The sequence below is a fragment of the Astatotilapia calliptera genome, chromosome 13 (assembly GCF_964374335.1).
Source record: "Astatotilapia calliptera chromosome 13, fAstCal68.1, whole genome shotgun sequence".
Lineage (NCBI taxonomy): Eukaryota > Metazoa > Chordata > Actinopteri > Cichliformes > Cichlidae > Astatotilapia > Astatotilapia calliptera.
This window is the reverse complement of record NC_137434.1, coordinates 10,643,747-10,664,171: the sequence shown is the minus strand read 5'-3', so window position 1 is coordinate 10,664,171 and position 20,425 is coordinate 10,643,747. Positions and strand designations below refer to the sequence as shown.

General features: G+C 44.7%; 2 protein-coding genes across 6 annotated transcripts in view; one reads left to right on the top strand and one right to left on the bottom strand.

Annotated features, from left to right (window-relative positions):
• Positions 1–2,697, top strand: part of tasp1 (taspase, threonine aspartase, 1) — a 29,993-nt gene extending 27,296 nt beyond the window's left edge. For 3 of the 5 annotated variants that reach the window (XM_080288300.1, XM_080288299.1, XM_080288301.1), the window contains exon 15: positions 1,229–1,355. Coding sequence is in view for 1 of the 5 variants with exons in the window: in XM_026190218.2 (XP_026046003.1) it covers positions 1,229–1,321 (93 nt within the window). In the remaining 4 variants the exon portion in view is untranslated. Of the gene's footprint in view, positions 1–1,228 lie in introns of all 5 variants that reach the window. The other 2 variants (XM_026190218.2, XM_080288298.1) reach the window with 2 other exon arrangements.
• Positions 2,698–6,466: 3,769 nt separating this feature from the next.
• ism1 (isthmin 1) lies at positions 6,467–17,184 on the bottom strand. Its single transcript, XM_026190214.2, has 6 exons — positions 16,262–17,184; positions 11,028–11,243; positions 9,931–10,201; positions 8,384–8,527; positions 8,149–8,238; positions 6,467–7,843 (listed from the first exon to the last, which is right to left on the bottom strand). The coding sequence occupies exons 1-6, from the start codon at positions 16,397–16,399 to the stop codon at positions 7,326–7,328; spliced, it is 1,377 nt and encodes a 458-aa protein (XP_026045999.1). The 5' UTR covers positions 16,400–17,184; the 3' UTR covers positions 6,467–7,325.
• Between the last annotated feature and the right edge of the window lie 3,241 nt (positions 17,185–20,425).

The window sequence follows — 20,425 nt, the reverse complement described above, 5'->3', positions numbered from 1 at the left end:
CTCAGAAAATGAAGGGAAGAAGATGAGTCCAGAAACGTGTACTGGAGGCAGAATGGGCCCCTCAGAGTGTTACCATGTGTGCGTGGCCTTGTCTGGCTGTTGTCCCATTGAAGTGACAGTTGCCCTCAGGGTGCTCTGGGCCATAGTCGCTGGCTACACAGAAAAAGACCAGTAGAGTCCTGGAACTGAAAGAGAGATGTCAGGCCAGTTCAGTGCCCCGGTAAATAAGTGGCTGTATTATTCCCCTAAGGCTAGAGCCAGCGTTACCCTCTGTGGGAAGAGAGGAAGGAGCATGACAGCCATTATTGGCGCAGGGAGTGTCGGTCACCTTTGATCCCCCAGTGGAAGTATCACTCCCGTCTTCACAGCTGTGTTTGCCCCTTCCCTCCTCTTCTTACTCCTTTTCAGTGTTTGCTCAAACGAAAGAAAAGAAACTCAAAAAAGAAAACACCAGCAGTTTGTTCTCTTTCTCCGTTTACTCTGTGTCTCTGCAAACACCGACTTGGCACCTTTGGACTTCAAAGGTAAAAATGCATGATGGCACAGTAGTAGTGTGTGTTTTTGCTCCCTCTGATTGCATTGTATTTATTTTTTCTAGCTTCTACTTAGATGTGTCCTTTCATGTAGCGGTTTACACATTTGCCTAAAAAGGGAAAGATCCTTGGTTTGATCCCAGGAGGAGACACGAATTCCTTGTGGGATTGTGTCAGGAAGGGCATCCAGCGTAAAGATCGGTCACATCAAACACGCAGAGCTATCTGCTGTAGGGACCCCTTGAATGATCCAAAAGTAGCTTCTTACGTAGATACTTTCTCAACATTTCTGTTTACCCACCAAGCAGTTAAAAACTTCATTGTGGTTGTGTGGTTTGGTTGTGCCGCTAATCTCCGGGAGCTGTGCAGCATCAGGCGTAATGGGTTTGGGTGCTGGTGTTGGATTTGGAGTTCACTGAGTGGGATGCAGTAGTTAAGCTCGGTGCTAAGCCACTCTCACCAAATACTGGCTCAGAGGAAATTGTTGGGCTTTTCTCTGAAATCGGTATTAGAAGACCTTAGTTTGTAAAGTGCCCTGAAAAAGCTTATGTTGTTCTTTGGTGCCAATTGAACTGAACTTTGATGATTGTACAGGAATCTAAGAAATCAAAATCCTATCAGCATTTCTTTTTCTCCATATAGATCTGCCTTTTTCTTTTTCTCATTGTGTGAATGTTTTCTTTTGCTGCCTGCAGACACACATATCCAGATTGCCACCTGGGACAGTTCCTGGACAGTCTTTGGCCATCGAGGGAGGGGTGTGTCGGCTGACGGGTGTAGTGGAGTGAAGCGTGTTTTCCTTCCTTCTGGGCTTCTTCAGCAATACTCCAATATAAACTCTTCCATCCACCCTCAAATACACACACACACACACACACACACACACACACACACACACACACACACACACACACACACACACACACACACACACCACCCTCACCTCCCCATGGCCTTTGTGATGCCAGAAGTAATAAGGTTTCGCTGTTTAAACAGGTGTCCAGGAAGGAGGGAGGAGTGTTGGCTTCTACTTAGTGCACTTACAGGACTTCCCTTTGCCACTGTCTGCCTCCAGCATGTACTCTATGCCAATTTATCCCCGAGCTCTCCAGTGTCACCTGGACTAGACTTGATGCACCATTGCCTTGATGCGCCGTTTTATGTTCTTTTCTTCGTTACTGTTTTTCAACTAAAAGTGGCTTCTTTCCTTTTGTATATAAGCTATAATTTTGTTTTTTTTTGGCAAAACAGGGTGGATATTCATATTATTTTATATTACTGAACAGATGTGACTATTTTCAAACTTTTAGGAATTTCAAATGCAAAACCTTGTTGCGTTTTTCAAATACTTTTCAATGTTAAAAAGATGTCAGATTGCACCGAGTGGAATGCCTGCGACTCGAGGTTATCAGGAATTAAGAATTAAAGCTGCAAGGGTTGGACGGTGACACAAAGCCTACTTAGTTTTCCACGTACAACTTCCACACATACTCGTACACACATGCTCTTATTAATCCTCCAGCGTATTGTTTAATGTAGCATCATGTGCATCTTTGATGAACTTTCTAACCGTTTCAGCCATAGACTTTGCTTTATTTTTGTTTTTTAAATGTGAATACTTAGATACTGCATGTGCAAAATCCACAATAAGCCACTTTCTTTTCTCTGATGTGCAGAAATGCTCAAGAAGCAGGAAGCTATGCACTTCCAGAGTGATGCTTATATATACATATATATCTATATATAGTGCTCAGGCAGCAACATTTGACCCAAGCGCCAAACAGGACTGTTAGTCATCATATAGAAATCGCAGTTTATATTTGTACAGTCCCAGTGACAGAGACGTGTATTTTCTTGCTAAAACAAAGTACAGTTAAAAACTAATGTATGCATCAAGCCCATGAAATGGTGCTGTCGAGAATTGTACTTGAAAAGAATAATTGTCTGAATTGAAACTTTTGTTGGGATATTTGGTTTCTCTGGTTTTGCTTCTTTTCTTTTTTTCTTTGCTCAGACTTTCAGTCCCAGCGAAACCACGGTATAGCTTGTTTATTGTTTACTTGAAAAAATGCAACTAATATAAAATGGTATAAGCTATGTAAATCATACGTGCACCGCTTTCTAAAGTGCTCAGAAGGTAAAATAAAATGTATGTTGCTACGTATCCGCGTCTGTCTTTGAGTCCTTTTAAACTCCATGGCATGAGGCGTATTCTCCCAGCCGTACCTTTTTTCCGAAATAAGACGCTCACTGCTATTTGGAGAGCAGTTTGTGTAAGCCCTCGCAGACAGAATAAATATAATCTAAAGTGTGGACTCCCAAAAATGTATAGTCTGAGAATAAATTACATGCTGGAAAGTAACTGAAATGGGAACAGAAAATCTGCAGGAGGAGGAAAGAAAAAGTAGAAGAAGAAAAGAAATCTGTGTTGGTGAAGGCATTGAAATTTTCCATTTTAAATGTTTCTCAAAATGTGTTTTCTTCTTAAGTTGTATTGTTTTGATCCCTCATAAATAAACATTTCGAGCCTCTGATTGGAGAGAGAAGCTATTTATGTGATTTGTATCAGGCTCCGGGGCAGGGTTCGTCAAAGTGCTAGCCCTCGCTCTGGATTGTGGTCACTGTAGTGTCTAGGAGGAATGTGCAATAGAGCTGCTCAAGAAGATAAATATATATTTGTTGTTTGAAGGCTGAAATGCCTCCCTGTCAGTGCACCGTGCCTGCTTGTGGAATGCTTCCCAGCCAGTTTTCCAATCACATGGAACAGGTTACAGTCATTAGATGTTGGTGAAGTGGAATAATATGCAGGAGTTGGATGGCGAGGTTGCTTTGGGAGGTGCTGTGCGTGTTTGTTTTTATTCCACACTTGCCTCACCCTGGGTTTCATCTCGAGAGTCCATCCAAATGGACACGTGTTACCTTTCCCCTCACCCACCCTCCCAACATTGTCCGTCAGCTCGATCATGTGTTATTACAGAGCGCCCCCCTTTTCATCAAAGCTAATCTGTGTTGCCGGGAGACCCTCTGCCCCATTCAGCTCCAAACCTTCGCCTTCAAACATCATCCCTCTTCGTCCTGAATCCCCTTAGCTTTGAAAAAGGATCCTGGGTCTTTAAAAAGTGGACCGTGATCCTGAGCCATTCAAGGTGTATCCAGTGCCTCGCGCTCAGCAAGGCTCTTAAATGCAAAACAGACGGTGGAGCAAATAAAGATCAAAGGCAGCAGCCTTGCCTGTCTGGCTTGCTGTCCTCACATGCCAAGCGGTGCTGTCACAGTGAGTCATGGCCTTGCAGCTTCCGTGCTCATGCTGACTCCCCTCCTTCACCACCTCAGGGACACCATCCCGTCGACACCGCTTTTGCTACTTTGTGCCAGTGTCTAACATCAACACGTATTCACAGAGGGGGTTGAAACCAGGCAGTGCACGTGGCTCCCTTAGAAACGAGCCACGGTTTCAATAGTTCTGCAATAGTTTTACTCACTGAGACCTCACAGCTTTTATTTCCCTTGTTTCCTATATTGATTTCAAAGATGTTGTGTGTGGTACTTGCATTATTATTATTTCTTTGTTAAGATCCGATTGATTTAAAATGAACTCTGTCTTTTCAAATACTCTACGTTTGCTGTTTTTTTTTAAATGTATTTATTGTCTCATATCATTTTTTTTGTTTGTTTAAATTGTGCATCTCTTAAAAAATCAGTTCTGCAAAGTTGTGATCAGTGCACAGTTAAAACCAGCAGATCTTCAAGTGGACCAGACTTTGCCAGTACAGAGCTTGTATGTCTTTAAGGCACTTCCAGTGTCATCTCTGTAACTGGAAGACCGTACTCCATGTATGTTTTGTAGAAGGTGTCTGTGGGATGGACACGTGCATGTGGATTTACTTTTGACCTATAGAGGGAATGAGACAAGAGCAGGTGTCACAAAATGTGTGTTCATGAAGTTGCTCTGTCATCGTTCTGCCTCAGATGCTATAGCCGAGGATCATGCCCTCTCAGCAATGTCATCGCAGCAGGGGTTGAGCAAGGCACCGTTCTCAGAAGTTCCATATCTGCTCGACCTGTTTGTTCAGCTGTACGAGCAGGCACTTACGCCCCTATGCCCCCATGACCCACTCCCTCCTGTGTCGCTGTGCCACAGATGAGAGCCTGTGACGGGCAGAGTGCCAACGGCCCGTCCTGTGTTACAAGCGGAGCATTGCTGGCGAAGGTTGGGGTTGGGAGGTGGAGGGAAGGTGGCTGCTAGATAAGCAAACGCCTGATCCAGGTCAGCTATTCCAGATTAGAAGACGAAAGACTAACCTTTTAATTAAGTTTGCCGTGCAATTAGAGCCCTGCGGTATTGTGGCCCAGACACTTCCTGCATTGTGCTACACCACCCATAAAGTAGCAGAGCTAAGGCGGCGAGTGAAGGAAAGTGAGAGAGAGAAAGAGAGAGGCTAAAAATGGCCCCACCACATCTGCACCACACCACAAAACAAAGAGATGCCCAATTGCCACCATATAACCGGGCTCTTTAACTCCCAAAGCATGGCAAACAAACCACCTGAACTTGTCTTAATGTGAACCATTTCTAGGAAAAAACCCACAGCAGAACACCTAAAGCTTATCTTGATGTACTACGTGAACACATCCAAGTTTCCACTGCTTTCTTCTTTCTTTCTTTTTTGTTTTGTTTTTTACTCCCGCAGTTCGCTGAGAACTCCCAGAGCCGACCCTGTCAAACTTGGTCTAAAATTGTTTAAGTACATTGGACGTGATTTCCTTCTCATAACAAAAATAGAGACAAAATCCCAACAATCATATATTGGTGATGCTTAATGAGCCCTTTCGGATCCTTGACAATATACCACTAATATGGTGCTTTGCGTCCTTTGAAACATACCAGAGTAGACTCGTGGAAATAGTAACACAAAAGCGAGGCCTCGCTGACACCCTACGGTCAGCACAGTTTATACATTTTCATGCCAGTTACTCTCACAACACTCAATCTGCTACGCGGGCCAAAATTGTGCCTTGTGTTCGCGGGGGAGGGGAGACAAAACGAGAGATGAAAAATGAGTCGGGTGTACGAGTAATCGCCTGCTCTGGAGACACGTGGAGCCTGTCTGGAGAAGAGATACTGGGTTAAGGTGGGGTTGGAGGTATGTCATCAATTTGAGCTTGGCACTAATGGTTCAAAATAAAGACGAACACCCCGCTTTGATCTTCGTGGCCTGTTCACTAGACCTGCTGCTAAAGATAACGATCCATGCAGGTTACTGTAATCTTAGCCTTAAACTGCTCAGGAGGAGGACAGGAGAACAGGGGAAGAATATCTACATTTTAATGGAATGTAATTTGCAGCGAGTATTTGAAGGTGGGCTGCTGATAAAGCATCGTGTTTGAGGAAAAACAAGACGAAAAAGGCGTGCGGAGAAAATTTCTACGAATAGTGGGAGAAGAAAAAAAACTAGGCGTTTGCGAGTTGTGCCTGAGGGGTGTGGAACGTGCTGGGGCCTGCTGCATTATAAAGACAAGCCCTACACCCAGCCAGCTGTGCTGCACACAAAACTGCAGGAATGAGGGCACCATGAATGGCTTTCACTGTGTGACAATGACTGCAGCATTCAGTGGAAAGGCAACGGTCAGGGGTCTCAGCTGCAGAGATGCAGCACCGAGTGTGTGTGTCTGTGTGCGTGTGTACACTGAGAAATTACCCAGGAATGTGAGGATACATGCCAAAGACAAAGAATTTGCATTCTCCTCGCCCTCTGAAGAAATATCACAATCCCATCAAAAAGCCTGTCCCGACAGCCACACTGGATAGAACTAATTAAAGTCTTGTGATCGGCTAAAGATGCTTTTTCTTTTCCCGCTGATGCCAAGGGAGAACTGTTAGGACTGTGTGATATGGCTTGAAATTTCAATTTTCTATCATCTTACACATTCACTGGCTTTAAAAAAATTTATTTATAGATTTATATCTCAAAATAACAAAAAAAGAAACATTGTCACGTACAGTTCACACATTCTTTCTGCTCTATTTAACCCTAACTTGAGACATGGATACGCACCCTGATGGCGAAGCATGAGCCAGAGAGGAATCTCAACTTTGGCCACAGACGCTCGACTTAAACTCAGCTACGACTTAATAAATACTTTACAAAAATAATGCAGGCTTTTTTTTTTTTACAATGAAGATCTGCCTCAGAGACACACAGTTAAATTACGGGGGGGTAAATGAATGAAAATGAAAACGTGTGCATGCTAAATAAACAATCAAGCGTACAAAAAAACCTGGATAACTGTGAATGACAAAGTTAAGGGAAACTGGGTAACACATTCCTGAGGGAGGTGTCGTTATTCTATTACCACAGGTCTCTCCGATCCGAACGAGCCACACACGCACACAATCGACACGGGCACGATAACAATAACAGTTCTACAATGACAGTTTTCCCTTTTAAGAATATGAAGTCAGTCCTCCCTTTAGTAACCAAATCTCGAGTTACAATTGGCAACATAATTACTGACAAAATTTCATTTTCATTTATTAAAAGTGTAAAAACCAAATAAAAAAATAATCAGATAAAAAAGACTTTCACGCCTGGTTGTGATGATGTTGAGAGAAGTTCCTTGTGAGAAAAAACAGGTTCTGACTCTGTTAGAATTCTTTGTGGTTCAATAAGAGCAGTATGTCTGTCCTCAGAGCCTAAAAGTTCATGTGTTAATTGACCTAAAACAGAATTAAAAAGGGTTTCAGCGCCATTTCTGAGGTTTAGCTGGATATATGGGCAGTGTTTTTGCGGGCTAGAATTCCCTTGCCTCTTCAAACTGTTTGTAATAGTCCTCATCCTGAGGGTTTTCTGGACACGTCTGCCCATTGTTTGGTGGCCTTGCCTGGTTGTAGCGGCTCCAGTCACCTTTGCAGATGATCCAAGGCAGGATGTCCACCTTGTAGTGAAGGTCGGCAGAGAACTCGGTGCTGATTAGATTGGGTGTGCCAGCTCCTTTGCCGCGGGTGATGAGCTTCATGTTGTCGTCGTAGCAGCAGTGCTGCGCAGCCAGCGTGGTGGATTCAAGGGTCAGCATGGAGCGGATGCAGTAACGAGCCGTCGGCTTGTAGATCTCCAGCTTCTCTTTGGGACCGCTGGCGTCTTTCCAGCGGAAATTTCTGCGCGTGGGGGCGTCGTATACGTCCGCCGTGCTGTAAGCCACCTCGGTCGGGTAAGAGCAAGGGCAGCTGGGAAGGTCGTTTGCCACCTTGGTCATGTATTTCTTCAAGAAATCACTCTTGCAGTTCATCCAGCGCTCACAACTGTCTGTGTCTGGAAGAAATCAGGACACAATTTCTAACACTTTCCAACTGCAGAGGATGAAACCAGAAGTGAGATGTTTAAAATCAAGGTGTGCTCGCTGAGTTTAGTAAGAACAGAAAGCAAAGAGGGAGTGGGCAGCTGCATGCTGTGCTCTTCCTGTCCTGTTGCACAGTAATGGAGCACAGCATGAGCATGAGGAATGCTGAGAGTGTGCAGGAGCACTGCTGCCAGATGGAAGAAAATACCTTTGATAGAGTAAGAACATCTGAATGAAGGATAGTGTGGAGTAACACATGAGGAGGCAAAAATCTTACCAACTCCAAAGAGCTCTGTGGCATTGAACTCATCTGTTCCAGCTAACAGGCTCACTTCAGTAGCTGCCGTCCTGAAGGCATCTTCAATACCTTCAGAGAGATGAAAGTATAGTGAAAGCTGGATCAAAAGATGAAAGACCACTAAATCAACACATGGACATACATACCATGTGTCCTTACTATGAATAATGTATTTAGTGATGTGGGTTTTTGTCTGCTATTGATAAGATTTTACCTGGGCAGTTAGGCATGTCGCAAGTTCTGGACTCGGTGGCTGTGCAGGCATAACCGCATGACCTCGTTCTCTTCTGGTTTCCGTTTCCACAAGTGACACTGCACGCTGACCAGCTACTCCAGTCCCCCTCTCCATCCATGTAGTCTTGGATCAGAGAGAAAGAAAGAAACATCCTCAGCCCTGTTGCAGGCCATATGCTGAACTTACATCAGTCTAGCCTGGACAGTTTTGGATACGGGCAAGTGAGGGGGTTCGCTCTATAGTGTGCTCCTCAAAGCACATACAACATACGCTCATCTATCCACATGCACGTGCTCTCTGTGCTGATGCAAAATTATTGTGTCAATGTGCAATTTCAGTGAGCCAGTTAAAGCATTTTGGAAATTCCATAAAAAGCTTCTGTGCATCCAGGAGACAATTTAAAAATCAACGTTTTCTTTGCTACCTAAGCATCCCAGGCACAAAAGCACCGGATGCCACTGAGCTGCTCTGTCTGTGATATATTAGTTTGAAAATGGGAAGTGAAATGGGAAGAAATTATTGTTTAAGTTCAATTATCATTGAGCCCATCACCGTTATGCACATAGTGTGGGCATTTTGAGGTGGAAGTATTTCTGGCTTGGTTCCAACCTTCCTATAGGCCCCCCGCTGCCATCTGCCCCTCATTATGAGCTTTTTTTGTATGAATACAGGCCAGATAGGCTTCTTCTACTGCTGCCCTTTCTCCCCTTTTAAAGCATATTACAGAGCTGGGTGCCAACACTAACCAGAAATCAAGGAAAAAAATAGATAATAACCTGTGCTGAGACCACAGATGAGACGATTGAGTGGATGATCCTCACTGCCTGTCCACAATTATGCTTATAAAGTTTAAAGCCGAGACAGTAATGATGATAAAATATTCCCTCGTCCATTTGTGTGGTATGAAATGACCGACGAATGAGATCTGACCACAGCGATAAGCCAGAAACATTAATCGTGGGCTTTGGTTTTACAAAAAAACAAAAAACATTATATCTCTGGCAGCCTAATCACTGTAGTGCAAGTGAATAAAATGAGATTTTCCACAGCACACGCATTCCTGTTCAACCACGTTGGTTTGGGCATGCTACAACACGGGCCGGACGCATACTGCCTGACAGCGAGCGTAAATCCTTCACCGGCAGATTTATCTGTGGGGTTACTTTGGGAGAGTCTTGCGAGGACGGTGTGGCGACTTTAACGGCGCCTCTGGCCCGGCTCCTGCTCCCGAACTTTGATGTAGCGAGGCGTTCAAACCGTGTCACATAGCGAGCTCCACAACACAGAGGAATCCATCTCATAAAAGAGTGTTAAAGGCTTCAATCAAGGGCTCCCAAAGGCTCGCCTGGGATGACTGCACTTATTATGGTGACAGCTTAAATCAGCAAATCTGCAAATTACAGATTCCACGTCAGACGACAGCCATGTGTTGAAACGCCGAGGACTGGTGCTCGAATAAGACGCGGCCAAATATTGTGCAGCGTGCGTAAATTTCCCTGTAAACACACACACACTGTAATCCTCACCATATTCCGTTTGAGCTTTGCTTCCCCTCCTGTCCCAATCTGCCGGTGGCCTGAGGAAGTTGCTGTCCTCTGTGTTGCTCCCATAAGAGCGCTCATTCTCCTCTGTTTGATGAGTGGAGGAAGACGAGGAGGAGGAGGAGGAAGAGGACGACGACGAAGTGTGAGGCCACCAGTTCCTCCAGTTTGGCGAAGCCCAGTTGGGCTTGGTTTCCTTTCGGAGGCCTTTCTCTGGTTCATGGCCCTCTAGTCCATCCACCACTTCAATGGTCACCTGCATTAAGAGAAGTCGACTCAAAGTCAGTAAGAATTGAAGAATTGAACTATCGATGGTGGCACTTCCTGGTACCCCGACACACAGAGTTACCCACTCCCTGTTTTCTGTCCTCACACATGTGCCTCCCAGATGAGGGGGGAACTCTACCCCTGCCCCGCAGTCACCCTCCCACCTCTCGGGCTCTCTCCACCTAAACACAAAGTTCAAAGGGCGATTCAGCCTCCTCCAGACCATGAAAGCCAGATGAATCTCAGGATCAAAGACACCCCCCCACCCGACCCCCCCTTCTCCCATAGCTCACGCCCTTGCTCAATTGGTTGCTCTGCTCTCTTCCCACATCTTGAGATGTTAATACACTTTGTTCGTGCTCAGATCTGGCAGCGATGCCCTCAGAAATGGAAAGACCCCCTTGCTAGATTAGACAGGAGAATGATTTAAACATGGCAGCGGTTACTCGACCATCTGCATCACTGAGGGACTTATGGGCAAGGGTCTGCCGCACATTTACATAAGCTGCTGTCTGTCTCCCATCACACGGGTTAGCAGTGAAGCATTGCCGGTTAGCATCTGCTTTTCAGCTGTCATTATGATCGACGTGAGACCTCACCGTGTCTCTTCAGCTTTGCTGCGAGCCAGGAAGTGTGAAAAGGGACAAGGGGGGCAAAAGGAAGGAGGAAAGGCGACAGAAGGGGGTTAACGACGTGCGCCAAACTATCCTCCTTCTTCCTGTTTGATCTTCCTGTCCTGTGTGCTTGAGTAGTCTTGTCTTAAGCGGCAAAAAGCGGCAAAGCATGCTGGCAGATGGGGAAACACGTGCGTTTACCTGAATGTTGGGATTCTGTCCGTTGATGTCAGCTTTGGAGAGGTCGGGGAAGTTGTGCAGATCTAGGAGGAAAGCGCCGGGGCCGTCCTTGTGTACGCTGCCGCCCTGTGCCCAGGGGAGGGTTGCAGGCCGATGGGCCAGTCGGTGTTCTGGACCAGACCGTCGGTCTTGAGGGGCCAGCTGGGCTGAGGAGCTGCTTTTTGCATTTATGTTGTTCTGTTGAAGACAGAAAGGAGGGCAATGTTAATTTGTCATCACTTCTTTAAAAAATCGAATTGGTTTGGTTTGGCTGTAAAAACTAAGTAGCCCTATATGTAAGAAATCCAGGGTTTGCACATTCAGCAACATTAAGATTGATCTCTCGTGTTGACAGAGGTTCACTCAACCATGACCTCTGTCATAAATCCTGCAGACAGTGGACTACTGGGAGCCCAGAAAGAAGGAGCCACTGGGATAAACATTCTGTGTGTCTGCCTGCTTAAACCAAAATATAATCTGTCAAGAACTTGCATTCAGAGCCAATGTCACAGCTAGACTGTATATTTTTCCATTTTTAACTGACAGAGTATACTTCTGCTATACCATAGAAATATAACGTAGACATATATAGCATGTGCTGATGGTGGCTGGGAGAAAAGAGCCATGTAGGACCTATGGTTTTCCTGCTTTGGGGCTACACAGAGAAACCTAAGCAAACATTGCAAAAATAATTACATCTGCCATCTTGTAGGCAGAAAAACATTTGGTGCACTGACAGGAGTGTTGTAAATTCATCCCAGAAGGACACTTGAGGCGTTTGTCCCCGATCAGGTATGCACAGAAGGAGCAATTGGACAGCCGTAAGCAGTCGGCAATCATCCCCGTTGTGGGGTGGCAGAAAATAAGATCAAAAAAAGCCATCAATCACGCTCCTTGTTTTCTTTTTTCACGTCCCGTTTCTTCCTGCCTAGTGTTTTTGTGGCCAGGCTGAAGCCTGAGAATATGGCAGCGGCGCTGTACGGTTGCGGTGGCCAGTCACAGACAAAGTGTCAGTTCAGCCACATTGTGGTGGGTATAAAAGCCCCCAGTGGAGCTGTTTGTGTCCAGCCAAGGTGCACTCCGGGGCAATATAGGCGCTGTAAATGGAACGGCACAGCAAGGGAGGAAGGATTATAAATGTAACTTGTATTCAAGCGAGGCGGCTGCACAGAAAGACTTCCACATCCACTGAGCACTGCGTTCCTTAGTTCAAAACCAGATGGAGATAATGTGATAATGGATTTCAAAGAATTTTAAAACGTTCAAATCCCATCTCTTAATTTGAGCGATTGCTTTAATTACAACGATTATACCGCTGGCCATAACTTTGAGAAAGAAGAGCAGATGCATCTAAATTGTTGCTTTGAACCACACACACAAAAAAAAGGTTATAACTTACATATGACGACAAGGTTTTAATGACAATTTATGTCCATAATTGTAAAATTTGACATTCTGAAAAAGGAGATTCCAGCTAAAAACCACAGACGTCTTCACAACCAGCCAATTACGGCAGAGAGCTCAGTACTGGAAAACATCATTCCAGCAGCGTCGGCTATCGACCCTTTATGCGAACATCACAGGGCTCTCTTTGGATGTATCACAAGTACTTGGACTTTGAGATGCCCATGTGATAACCCTGCCTTTCAAGTTCCCAGTCTTCAGATTTCAGTGGCTGTAATTGAGCCCCGCTGAGGGAGGAGGAGGAGGAGGGGACGAGGGGGGGCAGCCCTGAATGCAACACTCACAGCTTCAGTCCACTGTGTAAATGCAAGCACACATCTGTAAACAAATTAAACAGGTGTGGTTGATCTTATCTGGGAGGCCACCTCTTTTTTTATACAAATGCTACGAAAAGTTACTTTTTTGCCGTTTCCCTACAACTCATCGTTTATGGAAACTTATCCAAAGACTCTAAGACGATTAATCAAAGCACAAAAATGACTTTTCCCCACGTGTTTGTCTTGCAAAAGAAAGCATGGAGGTAGAAATCTTTTTTTTTAACCATGAAAACCCAGTCGCAGTGTTTACAAAGAGATTATTCCTCAATTATGCCATCTAGTCATATCAGAATCTTCTGTTGTTTCATATTATGGGTATTTACAGACTTATTATTTAGTCTTGACACAAATATGAATACTTTACAGTCAAGCTTTAACATGTTCTCCATTATGCTGGAGTCACTGCTGCTCAGTGTTGAAGCTTGCTGAGCTGCAACTCGATTGTAAACACAGAGTTTGGCAGCTAATAGGCAAATATTGGTAGTTTATCAGCACTAATTCCACCTAATCTATGGCTTAAACATTAATTATATTGCAAACAAGGGGGGGGGGGGGAAGCACTATATTACAGAACTTTTTTCCATTTTTTTCCATTTCAAACTGAAATAAATGTGAACTATTGTGCTGCACTAAAAATAAAAGCAGTCATTTACTATCAAATTGTATTCAGTAAATTTTCCACTGTATCCATTTGCAGTAAGAGCCATCTTAAAGATAGTTTCCAGACTAGATCATTTAAAGATTGTTGCTCAAATGTCACAGAAAATGGAAGGAGAGCTTTTGCTTTGCTGTGATGGCAAATTGTGTCTCTGTACATGTGGTAGACCTGCAGTAGATTAAAAACTGAGCTAGGATCACATACAGAAGTTAAAAACGTGGAATTCCCAGCCTGTAGATACTTCACTTCAACATCTCTGTTATTTACAAATCACTTGGTCTTATCGTTTCTCTCTCTGCCACCAAAGACCAAAGAAACATTTACTTTTTCTGGCCGTCCTCACAAAGTTGCAGCCGTCAGCTTGACTTAATAATTCATGTTGTTTCATGCTTTCCTTTTGCCTTTGAACAGCCGGCTTCTCGCTTTCCTTGGTGCCACGAGCAGAGATGATGGTTTTCTGACTGCCATTGAGCATTGAACAGCATTCTGACATCATCGGTCACCAATATAAGCTGCTTTTTGTCGCTCTAGATTTCCGTGTTATGAGCTCGGCAGTGTTGAAGGACAAGTCATGAAATGTTACACCCCCAAATTATTGATTTTATGTTTTTTTCCCTACTTGCCACTCCAAGAATGTGCTTTTTTTCTACGTCTAACTTTGCTCTCATACAGTAACAGTACACAGAAAAAACTCATTTGAATGTTAAAAAAATCAGCAGTGTTCCCGATCACTCATCTGAGATCTGCCTCGACAAAGTAAAATGCTTTAATTTGAAGATCAAAAGTCACACACAAGTCTTTGGTTCATCTGGGGGGCCTCCCAGGATGCCCCCACCACCACCCCACCCCAAAAAAAGCCATTAATGAACACTTGCACACACAAGCCACCCCCTTTACATCCTCACAGTATCTCTTCTTCTTGTCCCGCTTCCCCCTTTTTCACTTTGTGAGGGCTGCTTAAAGGGGCATGACTCTATTTTCAATTGGGAGCAACTCAGGGGTCCTTCCCCCTGGGAAGCTGGCAGGAAATGAAGGCCGTCCACATTGTGCCAGATGCTTTTCAACACTACGCTTCTGTAGGTGGAAGAGAAAATCATCCTTTCCCTAGTCACATGGCGTACCCAAATGTTTGCTTACATGAAGAAACGGTGAAGATACAAGCCATGGAGGACCTCTTGAAAAGAAAAGCACAATTTCATAAAATCTGACTGCATGCATTTTCATTTTTAAATTTAACTGATTTCCCGCAGCCACAGAGGCCTTCCTGCTCCAGCGATGATAATAAGCCTCAGACAAAAGAGTTTTCTCTTTCCACTTCAGGTGCATGGAGCTGCATCCTGACAATTGTTCTTCTGTGAATGGCACTTTAAATATGACACCTCGGGATGACAATACACCCCTTGGGCTGTGACAAGCACGGCTGAAAGATGACATCACGGTCTTCAGTGGAGGGTCAGTGAAGCGTATCTGCAGTTAGTCGCAGCGTTCGTGAGCAAAGAAAATTTACAAAAAAGAAACCTCAAGGCTCGTCTGGCTTCTTCTCCCTTGTAAATCTGGACGAATGTCAAACGGGATCCTGAAGCTGGGATATAAGTTGGCATGAATGAAGTTTATTTATTTATTTTTACTGCGATTCAGCTGGAGAAACTCCCTGCTACTCCTCATCCGATCCAGCATTTGGCCATGTGACAAATATTCAATAAATTCCTGGAATATTTCCTCAGCTTTGCATGGCCTTATATCCCACACAACACGGGCTTGTTTGGCATATACGCGGGTGTCACAACGATGGCAGTGATCTGGTGAAGTAAAAATTCTTTCCATTCATTTCCCCTAAGCCCCATTAAAGCATTTACACAGGGATACCATTCCAGTAGGCATAAATACCCATTTATCACCAGGAGAAGAACAAAGTATTTCAGTAGCATGCTAAATATACATCAAAAAGCAGCTGAAGGATGCTTAACACTCTCTAAAAAAGCCTGTTGATCCCAGACCCGTCTTAACCCGCAGGTCAGGATTTGGGGCTCTGCTGGAGACTGTGCGCTTTATGCTTTATGTTAAAATGGGCAGTTAAAACCATTAAACCTGCCTTAAGTGCTGTCGTGTTGACAAATGTCTCCTCCAGTGAACTTTTGTTGGGACGCCTTCTAAAGTGGACCATAAGCTTTTAGCAAAACTGTCTTTTGACCATAGTGTCTTGAGATTTCCAAACTTTACAGTCTTGCTTACACTAGATTACACCAGATTTAAAAAGTGAAGTTTAAGGTTTGACCTGAAGCGGGTAAATGTCATGACTTGTCCTGCAAACACACCCTGGGCAGGAAGTGGGCACCTTTAGGGCTTCAGCTCTGACCCCTCTGCCTTATCAAGTGTTGGCCTGGATGACAGTGATGAGCCTGTGATGACAGAGGAGTGCCTGCAGCTAGCATTTAAATCCCCGACAACAGGGAGGTGTGTCTGGTGTGGGGCACTGATCTCTGACCCTGCCTCATCTTCTACCCCTCGGCTGGCTCACCACAGATCCCCGGGGGACATCCCGTGCGTATGTCAATCTCCATTCACTCACAGGACAACCCCCCCCAGGTAATGAAGGTTTGTTTTACCTGGGCTGCATAATCATATGAACATTTGATCAGAACCATCTGCGAGTGGACACCCCTCAGATTTCCCAAATTTAGTGTCAAATTTCCCTGAAGATGTCTCCTTATGGAAAAACTAAACTAAACAAAACAAAAAAACAGCAACGAGGCTACTCACAGATTTCCCCCACTCACCTCTGTAAGCGCTGTGCTCTGATCCAGGCTCACAGTTACATTCCCTTGGGGAAGCGGATTGCTCCGCAGCACCGTGATGTGCAAGGTAAGGAGAAGAAGTCCCAGGAGCAAGAGCAGTTCCGCCGCCAGTCGCACCATCCTCTTGACGCGACCGCTCTTTGGAGCCCGCGGTGTGGTCGGAGCTCCGACTCCGCCTCCTCCCGGTGCAGAGACTCCAATCTCCGGATCCGCCGGGGACGAGGAGCCGCAACACCACTTCGAAGCCACTTCGGGAATCACAATTGCAAAAAAATAAAAATAAAAAAATAACAAAGAATGAAGGGAAACGGAGCGGAGGTGGGGCAGCAAAAATAGTTGAGAGAGAGAGAGAAAGAGTTTTTAGTTTGGATCCAGTGTTTTTTCTCTGCAGATGTTTGTATTGTCCTGCGTGAAGGTTGTCCCTCTCACTGAAGGTTCACAAAGTTTGATCTGAAGACAAACGCGGTGAGCCAACGCTGATGTGCCAATCAGTGCGGTGCAGCGAATCCTGCAGGGCCGATCCAGCGTGCAGCATTAACGCTTTCCTTTCTCCGAGCTCGGGAAACTTGCAGCCCCGTGTCTCCCCCACACGCTGAGCCTCATGCTTCAGTTTCCCCAACTTCCACCTCAGCCGCTTTACGCATTTCTCGTCATGTGCGCGCTCCGCGTTAACCGGCGCATTCTCCGGTGAGCCCTAACTTTGGAGGGAATAAAGCAAAGTGCAGGTAGTTTAAAAAGTAGCTCTTCACTGTTCAAACTTCTCGACGGAGTTGTGTCTGCTTCATAAACAGCGCGCATCCATCCCGCGGGCCCCGCAGAAACGGAAGACTCAGGCTCGCGTGCGTCTTAACGAGTCGTAGGCCGCTGGTGGAGAGAAACCGAATCACACTACCGACACACGCTGTACTTGTTGTGCGCTCTTGAGGTGGTTTTATACCAAACGCCCCCGTGCAGGCGCCCTCCCCCCGGTTAACTCTTTCGTCCCTCTGAACCAGTCCTCGCAAAACTGAAATCCGGTGGAGCTTTTCACGTCCACAGCATTCCTGAGAAAGGTGAAAACTGAAACACCCAGAAAGTATATTGGTACCCTCTGCTTTCCGCTGCAGGCGATTTCCAAAAGTGCGCTCTGGTCACCTGATCAAAATATTTAAAACAGAAGTAAATTTTATAAGTTACATTTTCTTAAAGGAGCATGTTTGATATGTGAGATTAATTAATATGACATAATTTCTTATCAAATCAGACAAGCAGGAAACCCCCCACTATGTTTGGACAATGGAGACTTTAAGTATCCACGGTGGTCCTGGGAGGCTCTGTGGTATACGCAAGCGCCTCGCAGCGCAGAGGTAGACACCCAAAGCGGCTCTGCAGGAGGTCTGCACATGTTGGCGTGTGTGCAGCAACAGCAGCAGCAGCAGCCACGTCTCAGATTGTGGAGAAGGTGTTGTAACATCTCACTTAAGCAGGACAAATGGTACATAATGTGATTAGCTGTTGTGAGACTATTTATTGTCCGCTTCAAAGGACAGGCCGCTGTGTCAAATTATGCACCAAGCAGGGCCGCTCGCTGCTTTAACGTGGGTGACAGCTCTGCTTGATCCACTTGGCCCGGAAAAGACCACGCTTTCCGTGTCATCTATCACCTGACGACGACTAACAAGATCCTATTACCTAGCGGTCATAAATGATTTGTAAGCGCCGTAACAGCTAAAATAAGAATAATCCTGACATTGGTTTTCGTGGCACAATTCAACCCGCAGGAGAAAGACGCTTTATTTCTGTGCATGCGTAATCTGGGATCTTGGTGTAGGATAGCGATGAGTTAGAAAAATCCACAGGTCTGGTGAACTGAAGCCTTGCGTTTACCTCTACTGGTGTAGCTGCAGAGTCTCCTGATGCCCGTTTGCACCAGAACGCATCATGGTCATTCCAAAGAAATCTAATGACCAACGTTAGGGAATAAAGAGCAGGTGCTTGAAGAGTTCAACAACTTAAATATTTAATAGAGTACCCCTGACATCATGTATAGAACCCCATGAATATCTGATGAGGCTGAGTTGGGTTTAAAACACACAATAAATGCTTTCAGCTGTCTTCTGCATTATTGCCCCAACCTTGACCTTTTTCATTATTTTCCCTTATATCAGTAGTTTCCAGCCCAGCTCTATTCCAGGCTTCAGTCTTTCTTAGCCCAGGAGAAGCATAGCTGTCCAAAGCGTGCAAGTTCTGTCCTGTTTCACTTCAGATCTCTCGCTCTCTTTTTTAGACTAGAAAAATCTCTGTCTAAATGGAAAACAGAGAGCGGTAAGAATGGCTTGCCTGCTTTGGACACAGTGGTGGACATCAAAGGCGTAGCAGAGGATCCCTCTTCAGAATAGCAGCTACATGCCATTCCAATAAGTGCAGTGTATTTGGATCTGCAGTTCAAAAGAGGCTGGTGCAGGCAGGCAGGCAGGTCTCTGGGGCCTTGCCACCAGTAGTCTGGCTGCACAGATGTTTTGAATGCCAGCGCAGACCATTTGCCACTTTTGCTGAAGCTGAAGGCAGTTACAAGTGACTGGAAAGAAGCTCGGAAAGACTCGCGCTCCCCACCTTGCCTGGCAGTCAGTGTGTATTACTGAACTCTTGTCAGTTTGCCTCAGGAGCCTGTTTGAACTTGACATTTTTTGGAGTAGATTTTTTTTTTAAAGTCCATATGTCAGTGACAGCTGTAGCTTTAAAAGTAGGTCGATTGCCAGCATGATTGCTTTTTTATCTAAACAGTCTTTTAAAGATTAGGACACATTTAACTAAAAATGACAGTTTTGTTGCTCATAGCTGTAGGATTTTACAAAAATAAATAAATAAATAAAATAAATTATGCAATCTGCTTCAAGTAAAGTAGAACTTTTCTTTTTTCATGTTTTAGGGCCATGAGTCCGTTGAAATGTATCCTGCAGCAGTCACTGTCATTCAGTTTCTTAACATGTTAGTGTTGCATAATGAATAATGCAACAAAAAGATGGAAAAAAAAGCCACAGATAGGCTGTCCTCTCCCAGCTTAATTTTAAGCTCAAAAGTCATCGTCAAATATCAGATTTTTGGAGTAAACCTTTCTCCAGCTGTGCAGCTATGCAAAAATATTGCCGGTAAGTCTCGGCACGTTAGAGTTTGCCTTTCTGCATAATAACACTGGAGCTTAGTATTTGAAGACTCCATGTCTGTGACGCACCGCGTTAGGGCAGAGGATGAATTCAAGCTTTTCAGCTTCTATCTCCACACGTCTCCCTCCTGCTGCAAACCCACGCTGAATTTTTAACACTGCTCACGTTTAGAGTTAAGGTGAATGCAAACAAAAATGAATAACAGGCATCCGTTAGACGTTAGAGCACCCCGCTGGGGTGAGGCCACCTTTCCCCATCTCCTCCAGATCTTTATGAAACAGCACATTGGTATGACATCACAGATTTGCGGATTAAAGAAACTGTTTTCCATTGTTGCTGGCTATAGGAGCCAGATGTGAGATATTCACTTACAGCACAAAGCGATCAAGTACAGAGAACAGATTTCAAGAGTTAGCTGTTTTTTTTTGGAAACTTTTATCTATGTTTGTACTTCATTATGTTTCCCAAGAACTGCATATTGTTTTTTTTAATCTCCTCTTGTTAAATGTTATCACTATGCTGTTTATGGCGAGGTAAACACAAACATAGAAACATCCCGAGGAAAAACAAGTGCAGACAAGACCAAATCCGACACACTGTGAACACACATTCATCATCTATCTATAATCCTTCCTGTGTTAATCAAATGATTACCACATACCACGAGAATTTAGAGTTCAGAGCTAATTGCTGGGTAAGGTTTCTGTTGGCTCAGGTGCCGCATGCTCGGCATGCTTACCTTCACGACTGTAACGCAGTGTTGTGCGTGAAAGGGAACAGCAGGTCTTTAAAACATCAACAATTAAGCTGGTAAGACGTGGTGAATAAGAGCAGTCTCGCCACAAAACAAGCCATAACACCTTTTTTATTCTGCACGCGGGCTGTTGAGATTTAACTGCATGTCAAAGAAGTAATTGCTGCATGATCTATTATTTACAGAAAGGCTATCATTTACTGTGGAGATGAAAGTGGTGTTTCACTGGGGACGTTTTTATAAAAACAG